Source organism: Erpetoichthys calabaricus, chromosome 6 (assembly GCF_900747795.2).
Source record: "Erpetoichthys calabaricus chromosome 6, fErpCal1.3, whole genome shotgun sequence".
Lineage (NCBI taxonomy): Eukaryota > Metazoa > Chordata > Cladistia > Polypteriformes > Polypteridae > Erpetoichthys > Erpetoichthys calabaricus.
In genome coordinates, this window is record NC_041399.2 from 85,313,140 (window position 1) to 85,325,931 (window position 12,792).

A 12,792-nucleotide genomic window follows, 5' to 3' on the forward strand; every position below is an offset into this window, starting at 1 on the left:
ATAGAATGGTTGAAAATAGTTTACTGTCAAATAATGCAAAGAGTACGCGACACGTCTTTCCCCCTTATTCTTGGCTCATCAGGCGTACACACTCACTGCACTTGCTGACGGTAATCGAACCTCGGACGTCAGCGCTAGAGGGGCTTAGCAGCGGTGAAGTATTGCTTTTAAATTTTAATTAAGAACAAAAGAAAACCTCAGAGGTTCGATTCCCGTAAGGGAGTGAAGTGAGTGGCTGGTTACCTACCAGGTAACGCTTATGGTTGGCCATCAAGTGACGTAACATCAGCCACGGTGCCTTCAGTTGTGAGAAGCAGATCATAGAATGATTGAAAATAGTTTTGCATTTACCTTTTTAGTAAAAGGCGAGCTTTTAAGCCTGAGAAATCACCCCGTAAATGCACACGTTCAATTGCACATGTGTTAATATGTATGCATACACAGTACTAAAAGACAGTGAACAACGTCATTTACCTTTGTTCCCGCGTTTGATAAAAGGCGAGCTTTTAAGCCTGAGAAATCACCCCATAAATGCACACGTTTAATTGCACATGTGTTAATATGTATGCTTACACAGTATTACAAGACACTCAAAAATTAACGTCATTTACCTTCGTTCCCGCGTTTGACTCGTGCTGTAAATCTCTTCCTTGTTTTTAGTTCACGTGATTACGTAGGAGGCGTGATGACGCGATACGTGACTCCGCCTCCTCCATTAGAGTATATGGACAAAAAACATGTTCCAGTTATGACCATTACGCTTAGAAGTTCGAAATGAAACCTGCCTAACTTTTGTAAGTAAGCTGTAAGGAATGAGCCTGCCAAATTTCAGCCTTCCACCTACACGGGAAGTTCGAGAATTAGTGATGAGTCAGTCAGTCAGTGAGTGCTTTGCCTTTTATTAATATGTATAGATAATGAACTTCTTTTTACCTGAAATCAAACTTTAATAAAGTCTTCACACTTTAAATCAACATTTGTACTATTTATCAAAATGTGCATATTACATACATACTTTTCAATTAAGAGCAAAACATAATTAAAAGAAAACAGTTAATTTGCTGGCTTAAGTATGTTCTGTCCTTGTTTTGCAAAATGTTCCTTTACTAGTTGGATATGTTAATAACATTAGTACAAAGAAAAAATTGTAAGAATACAGATATATACTAGTTTATGACACAATAAGACAGAAAAATTTACTAAATAACCACATTTAACTAAATATATATATTATACATTTTTGAAATCCTAATATTATTGCAGAAACCTGTGTTCAACAAATACGTTTTTTTGGGAATTATCTAAAAAGGTTGAGACTAAGACATAAAAAAGAAAAATGTATAAATGATTTTCCAAGAGATAACTATCATTTGTATACCTTTGCTTCAATGTTACAGTCAAGTCAAGTAGTTTTATTATCATACCATCCACACAGTACTGCACCATATAGTGACATGAAATAACAATTCCCAGGACCATAGTGCAACATACACATGAATACAAGAGAAATGCAAGACAAGTAAATAACTACACTATAAATAGATAAACAATACATAATATGTAACTTAATAGATAGTAATCATTTTAAATAGATGGTAATAAATAAATAATTCATCGACTAATAATAAAAGACAACTGTAATAACAGGTGCGACAATGTACTGCATATAAATAAACTACTAGGAGCAGATCTGAGGGCAGCACAGAGTTCCAAGTCTGGACAGTTAAAGGGTAGAAGCTGCTGCACAACTTGGTACAACTGGTTTGGATGCTACAGTACCTCCTGTGAGATGGAAGTGAGACAAAGAGACCATGAGAGGGGTGGGAGCGGTCCATCACAATTTAGTGGGCTTGCAGATGCAACACTTTATAAAAGATGTCTTTAATAGAGGGCACAGAGGTCCCAATGATCTTTTCTGCTGTGTGCACTATTCCACTGTAAGACTTTACAGTCAGACACTGCAGTTTCCAAATCAGACAGTGATGCAGTTGGTCAGAACACTCTTAATGATGCCACCATAAAATATGGTAAGAATGTGGGGAGGTAGGCTTCCTTTCTTCTGCCAATGTGGCATCTTGGTGATGGAGGTGGTGTTTATTGAACAAACAAGGTCAAGTGCCAACTGCACACCAGGAATTTGGTGCACCTGACTAGCTCAACTGCAGTGCCCTAAATGTGCAATTGGGTGTGAACAGCATGAGCCTTCCGGAAGTCAACAATCATCTCTTTCGTCCTGTCATCCCTCACAGCTTATACCCCACAGTCCTGGAAGTAGTCTATTAATTATTTTCTAAACTTATTTTGCTTTGTCATTATTCTAAAATGGAAACCATAACTGCACACAGTGCTCCATATAAAGCCTCAAAAGTATGTTATACAAACATTCCTCAACTATTTTTCAATTCGAAGTTATTTTCTTCACAATCATGGCATACATTAATTTGTCACCTGAAACTGCATTCTAAAGTGAAGTATATTTTATGAATTAAAAAATAGCCCACTCTCGCCTTTTATAATTGAGTTGAAGAGTCCCGTTATAAAGAAAAGGTTTAAAATTTACCAAATACGTCCATTTTCCGAGCCAAAAATGTTTTTATTGATCTGTGTCTTGAGATTATATACATATTGCAAAACACCATGTCTACATCATTTTAAGCAAAATACATTCAGCCATTTTGAAAAGAGATCAACTGTGTACTTTACTCCACAGACTATCCTCCTCCATGGCAACCTTTAAGCCCCAGCCCCTGTGCCAATGATTCACTTCAGACAGACATCGCCAAGCACCATTATTGAGTACTGATGTCCAGATGTGAATCGTCTCTGTTCTGTAGAGAACTACACAATAATAAGTGAAAATGTCACACGTACAATCACTTTTGTTCTTTCACTATACAGAAGCTTATTTCATTATTTCCCATTATTTTCCCTGCTGCTACTACATTGATAATGCAGGTGCTTCAATGAAAGAAAATATTTAATGCGCCGGGGTGCAAGAGCCAGAGAAGTGGTCAGAAAAACTACCTTTTTTTCCCACCCCCAAGGCAAACCATTTGCCACTCTTTCCCCCAGCTCTCTTGAACCAACATAAGGCCAGGGTCCACATCCCAGATTAGGCGGCAGCTACATATTAGGGTTGATAGACTCTAGCAGCGGGGAAATGCGCCCAAAGTGCTCTATACTGTGTCTGCTTACCCCTACATCAAAAATCTGCCCAAGCAACCTGTAGCAACCGTACACCACAACTCAAGGAGCTTATTTTATGCTCACTTCTCCAGGCAGCATACAGCAGTCATATCTGCCACACAGCACCAGAGACTGCATGGCTTTCACAGGTTCCCCTGCATATTTACAGACTGATAGGTATGAGTTAAGTGTCAGCGAGTTTAAGCAGGTTATCCCAAGTTCTTTTATTACCATATCCTCAGCTAGAGTGACTCATCATTCATTAAAAAAGTCGATAATTGGTTTGAGATGCTTCATGTTGTCTATAACACACTCTACTTTTTCATTTTTTTTAATTGTGCAGAAGAAAAAGTATATTATAAGAATACAGCTTGGCACTGGAGGCTTGTTGGGGTTGTCATGATCTTTGGCAGTGGCTATGAACAGACAAGAGAATTGGAAATGTATTCTTACTTCAAGAAATACAGTACCAAGAATTTGTGATAAAATAATTATATCCAGTTTCTTTTCATTATCACAATGATGCCCCATAAATGTGGAAGGCATGTTTCCTTCAATCAAAATGTTTGCTGCTTCATAGTGGACGTATTTGATAAATTTTTTGATTCACCTATGGTCCCTGGTACTCTTCAGCTCCACTGTAGGCTGCAAAAACAGACAAGGAATTTTTAGAATTTTGAAACATTCTTCATTTTTAAGTGGCAAATGATTGTGAAGGAATAACTCTGGCTTGGAAATACCAAACCTATCCTTTTATTAACTACACAAATAATACTATATAACTATATACTGTATTAGTGTGTTTGCTTCTGTACACCATCTGCTCATGGGTCCACCAAGCCTCCTACTTGACTGATGTTCAAGTTTTAGACCCTCCCACTTTTTCACTATAAATTACATTTCCTCTCTGTCATTCATCAGACAGTAAAGGAATAAAAGTATTTATGTTGTCATTTCAAGAAGAAAAAGCAGCTTGATTAAAAGCAGATTTTTAGTCCATGTTTTTACTGCATGTAACATTTAAAATTCTGAAGCGTGGAGGATGAAAAATAAAAAATAATAAAATATAGCCACTGAAATGCATCTCACCCAACAAATATTCTTCACTTCTGGTCCTGTTTTCATCTAGGTGATTACCTTCTTGCATTTCTTCTTCTCCACGGTACAGGTCAATTTCACTGCAAAAATGCAACAACATTCAAAAAACTTAACAGAATTTCTCTGGGCTTTACAAAAATAAAACAGTGGTGAATGTAGGGGAAAAATTTAGTTTACTCATTTAGTTCAAAGCACCGAATTATAACATCCTTAATTATATGAGCTACCATCTAAAGTATGACATAAGAGGCTGCCCGGTAGAAAAGAGTTGAGAAGATGTAAAAGATTGCATAAGATGAGGAATGGGATTACAAGGCTCAAGCAGTGTCAACGTATGAGAGCAGTGAGAGTGACAGTGAACAAGGTGTTCTAGAAGGACATCAATACAGAGGAGAAAGATCTGACACACAGAATAAAAGATGCAATTTTCTCACAGGGGGCTATAAGAGTAGTTAACATTAGATTTGAAAAACAAACCAAATATACCAATATAGTGAGGCCACTAATGGAAGGATGGCAAAATATATTTTAGCTAACATAAGAAGCATATGATTCAAATCCAGGTAAAATTGGACCATTATTCCCCTTTTAATGTGGCAAGTGGCTTGTCATTTTCCTCCAGTTTGTTAAAAGCCAGAACATGGACTCAGTATACAATGAAGTGAAGCTGTCTTGAGGCTGCCATTAAGGACTAAGGAAGGACTGGGGATGCCATGGTAAAGAGCACCTACACTAATTGGCCTGAACTGATTCTGTGCTTTACCAAAACAGATCCTGTGAGTGGATTTAAATTTGCTTCTGCTCAGTTTCACTATATACTTAGAATTAGGTGTCTAGTAAGGATGTGCGATGTCTTAAAAGTTCACAATATCACCACAGAAAGTGTCTGTTCTGTGTATGGTGCACAGGTGTTTTGGCTTGGGCACAGTAGTTTTGTTGTCTCACAGATTGCTGCAACTAAGCAAATGTAGCAGTATTCAGTAAAGTTACTGTGATGATTCAAAGGTGATTCATTCGAAGTTCATTTAAAATTGCTACAAATGGCATATTGGCACTAAACACAAAGAGTTTCAGAGAGATTCACTTGAATTTTTAATAAATGTGTACCAACAAGAAACCAGATTTTTTTTTTTTTGGAAACAAGAAGTTACTAATTACTTTTACTCACTCAAACATGTCACTTAGTTGTCGTTTGTCTACCATCGTTTGTATAGAAAGGGCTATTCGGCATGCATTATACAAAAAAAGCATACTTCATTGTGTTTTATGGTGCCTTGGCTGTAGTGCAAATTTTTCCTTTCCTTATCATGCGTGCAAATGCCATGTCACAAAAAACTGAACATTAATTGTTATTCTAAGCCTGCAATGCATGATGTGCATACAGGAACACAATGGCACACAGTTTTTAAAAAAAATACAAGGCATAACATTTATATATAGTGTATTCGGTTTATTTCTTATTTATTATCACGTGTACTCAGTACAATTACATTTCAATTTGCCTGCAAGAGGTGCTTGAATTGGAACCAAATTACTGGCAGTACTCTGTTTAGTCAGCACCTTGTTTCTTTTCCCAGTATGTTATTACTTTTACACAACGGGGAGTGGAGTTCCACTTGGAGGTCTGAGACCATGTATATATAATATCGAAGGGGGAGAGGAGGGGGCCTTTGAAGCTTAGAGCACTGCTCGTACTGGTCCACTTCAAGCATTGCCCACAAGACCAAACAAACATCACTACGCCACCGCTTTCCTTATCTGACATCCAAATCTCACTAGTCTACTGATTATTATTATTATTAGTGTACTGATTATTTGACATGATGACCATAATCATAATTGATTATGACATGATGACCTTAATTAAAAGTGTTTATTAATTTTTTGAGCTAAAAACGTTTATAGAGACATCAAAATATACTACAATAAAAAAAACAGAATTTTTTTGTTCTTCTAAATCCTCTTTTTAATTCACTACTTGGTTTATTAACATTTTACTTTTTGGTTCTATCAAAATCCCTGTTTCAATCCAAACTAATCTTTACTGTACAAAAACAAAGCATTAATATATGTAGTCTTTATGTAATTTTGAGCAATTGATGAATGAAACGGGAAAGAAATAGAGGTAAACAGCATAAACAGTACTGTAGATATAATGTGCACACAACACTGAAGCTGTAGTTTTATTATACCATAAACATTTCAATTTGCATCAAAACAGGAGCAACTGATTAGCAAATTGTTTAAGAACATAACATTATTTAAGCCCAGAAAACAAGGCTTTCTTTACATAAAGATGAAACACGGGGTCTAATTTGTTGTTATGCATACAGATGAGTGTTAAAACACAACATGACAACATCAAAAGGGCTCAACAGGTCCTCAGATGAAACAATGTTGATGCACAAAACTGCTGTTGAAGTTTCTGTTTCTCTTAAAAATGCATTTTTGCCTCTGTGTCATAATAAAAGTAAGAAACCCATGTTGTAATTGAGAATTCTTGCTTTACACTTCATACCCTGAAACACATAATCAATATACAATTTGATTAGGTTCCCAAATTGAGTAACTTCATCTTTGACCAAAAGTAATATAACAACTTTTGGCACTTTAAACACTTCTATGTTTTCAATTCATTTATATCTTTGGCCAGTCCTCTAAGGCAACAGAACTTCCAGTAAATCATTTCATAGCACAACAGATTACTGGCCAAGAAATTAAAGAACCTGCCAATTTTTAAAAAATTGGCCATCTAAAAAATATAATCCATGTGCTGATCTAAACCTACTCAGAGAAATCTCCAAGGATCTCAAGTTAAATTTAAGGGATGTACTGAAATCTCTTGAGACACTTCATAAATTATACAGAATTGGTCATAAAAGGTACATATTATTTTTGGAATTTTTTCTTTTTTTTTTTCCTGGAGCAGTGTTTGCTTTGCAAACTAAAGGAAAACATCCTCCCAACTGACAAATATTATTCAATAAATGATTTAAACATAAATACATTTATTTTGACAGTCAACATCAGGAAAGCACAGTAAAAGCACAATGAGGTACATATTAGCATCAGACGACCCCGGACATGGCCCCCAAGAGAGATCAGAGAGTCATCCTTTAGTTATAGTTCTTCCCTTGCTTTTAAGTAAGTAAATACCAGAAATATAATAAGTATCTCGGAATTAATTTTGTTTAGCAAGTTTCCAAGCCAAAAACTTTTTCCCTAACGTAGGTTAATTTCACCATAAGTTAATTCACTTGCTCCCTACAAATAATGCTGACCAAAAGAAATTCCGTAATACAAGTTAATAACAGAGTATCCACTGAACTACATCAAAAATATGTCAACATCATAGGAAGTTCTACTTATTAATCAGTCGAGGCAAATAAAAATAATGCTTTGTTCATACCTAGCTGTATCAGGTTCATTTGCAACATCAGTATGTTCTTTTGGAGTGTTATGATCCAAAAAAGTATCAGATTGATGACCATAGGTTTCAGTTGTGGATTCATTTTCATTCTGTGTCTCCATTACTGCACTAGGAGCATTATAATTATGGCTTAGTGAATTACTGCCATTTGATACTGCACACCTAGCATTTTCTTTTGTAAAATCCTCTCCAATGTCATCTAAATCTTCAACTTCATTTATTTCTGTACATTTTTGACACAGTATATGGTCAGTCTGGTGAAGGATGCTTATTTCTTTTGAACTGAAAAAGATAAAATTCAAATTTAGACTAATGCAAATTGAATTTGATATTAAGTTTCAATTCATACCTATAAAGGCATATATTTTTTATCATTATTTTAAGCATTATAGATTTTATGTGGTTTGTTAAAACAACAACTAGTCCAAAACACCCGTTAAAATCAAGAGTTAATTAAGGCTTATAGCCAATGTATTGCATAAAAACCATTGGACTAATTTAACAGAATGCTTTTTCCAATATTTTGAATCTGCTCACAGACAGAATCTAGTAATAGGCAAACTGTTCAACTGTATGTAATATTGAAAATGAATATGGTTGAAAATAAATATGGTTAAAATGTATTTTTCAAATCATTCAACTTTCACTCTAATATAAAACAATATTAACAACTAATACTAAAGCAGTATTGATACAATGGGAAACAAATACAGTTTCTTTTTTTGCTCAATCAGCTGCTGACTTGTTGCTGCTGCCACCATGCCGCATGATCTGCATCTCATGCAGTGCTTCGGACATTTAAAAGCCTGTACAGCTGCTGTCTTTGTCGTCTACTCTTTGTCTTTTATTTCTGGCCCCTGGCGTGGTTAAATCTCTTGGTACAAAGTCTTGTCTCGTGGGGCGTGAGTTCTTGATATTTTAGTGTATAATTTAAAAACGGAATAAGAATATGAAAATCTAACAACATCACATTAACGTTTGATAAATTCTGAAAAGAATGATACCAAACATATATGTAGGTTTTAAAATAAGACAGATTTAAAGCATGACAAAAAACGTGAAATAAAAACGTCACATAGAATTGAAGCACTTTTAGGCTTAGAATTTTATATATACTAGCCGAAGCCCGCCATAGCATACGGCGGTGTAAGAACAGGAACGGAAAACGGTGAGAAAGGAATTCAGAAATCAAGAAGAAATAAATACTTCTTGAAAGACGCAGTTGTGAATAGGTGTTTTGGTGGAGACGACAGATAACGAGTCAAAAGATCTACTTGTACTACAATATCAGGTCTGTGCTGTGGTCTTTGGGTATCCGACTGTGCATGTAGAATTTCTGGGCAAGCAGGATTACATGTGAAAGTGATGAATAAATCTGGCTTTACGAATTTACGTACTATGGCCATGGCATCCTGATAGTTTTGTTGCATGTATCTTGGACTTCCTGGAAATGCGGACAGTAAAGTGATCATTTTGCCTACACGTACGTTTTTATTTTCAGTGTTTGCTTGCAGTGCATCTGATAGTGCTTTGTATTGTTCCACATGCAGATCTTGTTGATGTAATCTGAGATAGTTGAGACGCGCGCTCTCTGTTTTAACATACGCATCTACGACATACTGTTGGAATAGTTTGCCGCTGGAGTGCACAATAATAAATGTATTCCTCATTCCTAATCTGTACGCGTAAAATTGGCATTGAGTAAACCTTATTCGCTTGGCGATTCTTTTATAGGGTGACATGTTGTAAATCTTTGTGCCAGCGAATGTCTCCGTAAGGGAAAAAAAGTGGGTAAACCATAGGATCGCAATTCATATTGAGCGTGGAAATCTGTTTACGGGAGTTGCCTATGGGATAGATGCAAATGTCCCTTTCGGCAGGCGGTTCGCCATCTTCTCCGACGAAAATCGCTGCAACATCGGTGTGACATGTCAGGGCATTGTATCGTCGTAGATCCTGCCTAGGTTTTTCCTTGAAAACCATTCATACAGATGCTGTTGGATTGGACTGAGTGATTTCATTCATGTGTTTGTATGATTTAGTGAAGGGGTTGATGGTTCTGAGCATATAATCTAGCTGGAGAAATACATTTTCGCTGCATGCAGAGTTTGCTTTATTTTGTAAGCATACTTCAGTAGCTTGCGCTGTGTCAGAAACATACAACTGTCCATATCCTGGAGAGGTAGAAGTGTTAGCATATAGTGGAGAGATTTGATGATAAATTTGCCCGTGTATTTTAAAACAGTATGGTCCGTGGCCAGGAGGTTGAGTTATCTGTGCACCCATGGAAGCAAACGCTAGAGAAGAGTTGTAGTCTCGAATGTGTTCATGATAATTTTTAGCTTCTGATGTTTGCTGTGTAAGAAGCTTTTGTAAAGACACAGGTGGGTCCCGCAAAGGTGGTAAAGCTACTTTACCATTGTGGCAGCACCTTGAGTACTTGTTGGAAGTATTACGCTCAGCAGGCCAGTATAGTGCATGACAGTGTTTGCACTGCTGGTCTGGAGTCCCAATGTTGTACTCGTGGATGGGAAGACAGGAATTAGGTGAAGAAGTACCTGTGGTAACGGGAAGAGGATTGTGTGTATGTCTGCTGAGACTGCGTTGGTTTGGAAACATTGCTTTGCAGATGTTGCATTGCAGATGTCGCATTGCAAGAGTTGTGAATCAGTTTTGTTGTGTTTAGTCAGACAATCCTGTGTAGTGAACTTCTTATTGCATTTCTGGCACTCATATAGTTGTTGGGAAGAATGCCTTTTCTTGTGTTTAGCAAGTGAGTTTCGCGTTTGAAAAGTTTTGTTGCAGGAATCGCACTGGAAGAATGTGGGGAAGGGTTTGGAGGAGGACGAATAGGAATCGAGTAATGCTGTGTCGGCTGCGTGTGTGTGGGACTGGTTTTGAAGAGGAGCCACAGGCACCGTGGGGAAGGGTTTGGAGGAGGACGAATAGGAATCGAGTAATGCTGTGTCGGCTGCGTGTGTGTGGGACTGGTTTTGAAGAGGAGCCACAGGCACCGTGGGGAAGGGTTTGGAAGAGGACGAATAGGAATTGAGAAATGCCATGTCGGCTGCATGTGGGCAGGAACGGTTTTGATGAGGAAGCAGGACGAACCAGAAGAGAAATATATATATATATATACAGTATACACAAACATACTGTGAGAAAGGCACTAAATTGCGCCCAACCAGGCACAGACTGACACTGAGGCACGTGTAAAAACACAACAAGACTTATTTTTTCTTCAGCTGGAGGGCACTTCTTCTCCGTGAACCCTACAGCCACAACAAAGTCCCAAAGCACTTTACTCAACAACACAATCCTTCCTCTGGCACCACCACTCCTCCCAGGCAACCTCGTCCTCTTCCTCCCAATTCTGGCCCCAAGTAGTGGTTGCCGGCCCTTTTATAACTCTCCCGGAAGTGCTCCAGGTGCTTGATCACCTGCTTCTGATTGCACTTCCGGGCGGGGCTGTAGAGTTGTCCAGGCCGGCTCAGGGACCCATGCAGCACATCCTGGTGGGCACCCCATATCCCAACAGGGCTGAAGAGGACTCCATCTCCCATGGAGCCCTGTGGGAAACTGAGACACCATCGTCAGTCAGGGAGACTGCCACCAAGTGTCCCGGGGAGATATTCAGCAGTCCATGATTGCTCCCCCAGAACATGTGTAGAAAGGGCGTCCCGGTCGTGCATGGGACCCGGCCACCCGCCACAATACACATAAACATATATACATACACACACATACATACCTGTCATTTGCAGTACGATGACTGGTTTGGTTGCATTGCTGCTCACCTACTGTTTCTTGTACTTTGTTGTCTGACTTTGGATCACTGGCTATGCCAGTTCTGTTTACAGCACTCTGCTGTACTCCACCAGTAAAACCACCATATTTTATTTCTTTTCTTGATGATGCAGCCTCCAGTCCATCTCTTTAAAGGAAAAAAAGAATACATTTCCAGATAAATGAGTACATTCATGTTACACTCGTTATCACACTACAAAAACAGATTCAATAAAAACAGCTTTATGTCTCATTAAACACATAGCTTGAAAAAGTTTTAAATTGTGTATGAATCTGTATTTTTATTTTAAGTAAATACAGCAGCATATCTGGCTTTTGAAAAGATGTGGATAAAAAATTCTCTACAGGTATAATAAACCCATATATGCCAGGGTACAACAAAGGGCTAAAGGCTTTTCAAATTTAATGTATATATGACTGGATGAGAAATAAATATTACTCAGAAAGCAGTTATAGTTTTGGGTAAAATGTAATTAGCCTGCCCGGTCGGGACACTCAACTGAGGATAAGACCAGGGAAGAGGACATATCAGCAGCAGTATCTCCCCCGGATCAGAAGAGGGCCGCACCCCTGGTTTGCATAGTGGCCACCAACAGGGGGCGCCTGGACAGCTCCGGAGCCTTGGTCTGCAGCACTTCCTCCACACACCTGGAGCACTTCCAGGTGCAGTATAAAAGAGGCCTCCTCACTCCATTCAAGGAGCCAGAGTCAGGAGAGGAAGGAGCATGCGGAAGATAAGTGGAGGTGGTAAACAAAGAGGAAGGAAGGAAAGAAAGAAAAGGACTGAGCTGAATTGCGGTGACTGACTTGTGCATTGTGTGGTGCTGCAAAGCCATAAGAAAAATAAACGTGTGTATGGGACATTGTGAGACTGTGTCTGACTGTAGCTGGGCTGATCTTACACTATACCCGCGCTTCGCAGCGGCGAAGTATTGCTTTAAAATTTAAATAATAAACTGAGGGAAATTATACCAATAATTATTTGTTAAGGATCACTTTGTATACCATGTTGTCAGTTGACCCCTCCGGTTGTAATATGACCTAGTTGTGCGCTGAGCTTACTCTTGAGCATGCAACGTATAGTTGGCCATGTGAAAAGCAAATCAAGAACAGCAAGACCGCGCCAGCTGCGGAGCTCAGCTCAGAGCGAAATGAAGTGAATGAAATGAGGTGAATGGGAGGGGAGAAAATCACGTGACTCCAACACCCGCCTTAACTCTCCATCCCTCCACAAACACACAAACACAGTCTCTCGGATCACAACTCTCCTT

The 12,792-nt window shown here is 38.4% G+C and overlaps 1 protein-coding gene across 3 annotated transcripts in view; it reads right to left on the reverse strand.

Moving 5' to 3' along the window:
• The window catches only part of LOC114653460 (ubiquitin thioesterase otulin-like), an 82,891-nt gene that overhangs the window by 39,285 nt on the left and 30,814 nt on the right, over nt 1–12,792 (reverse strand). For 2 of the 3 annotated variants that reach the window (XM_028803798.2, XM_028803797.2), the window contains 3 exons: nt 11,466–11,648; nt 7,694–7,996; nt 4,276–4,364 (listed from right to left, as the gene is read on the reverse strand). In XM_028803798.2, coding sequence (XP_028659631.2) covers nt 4,276–4,364; nt 7,694–7,996; nt 11,466–11,648 — 575 coding nt within the window. The remainder of the gene's footprint in view (nt 1–4,275; nt 4,365–7,693; nt 7,997–11,465; nt 11,649–12,792) is intronic. The other variant, XM_028803799.2, reaches the window with a different exon arrangement.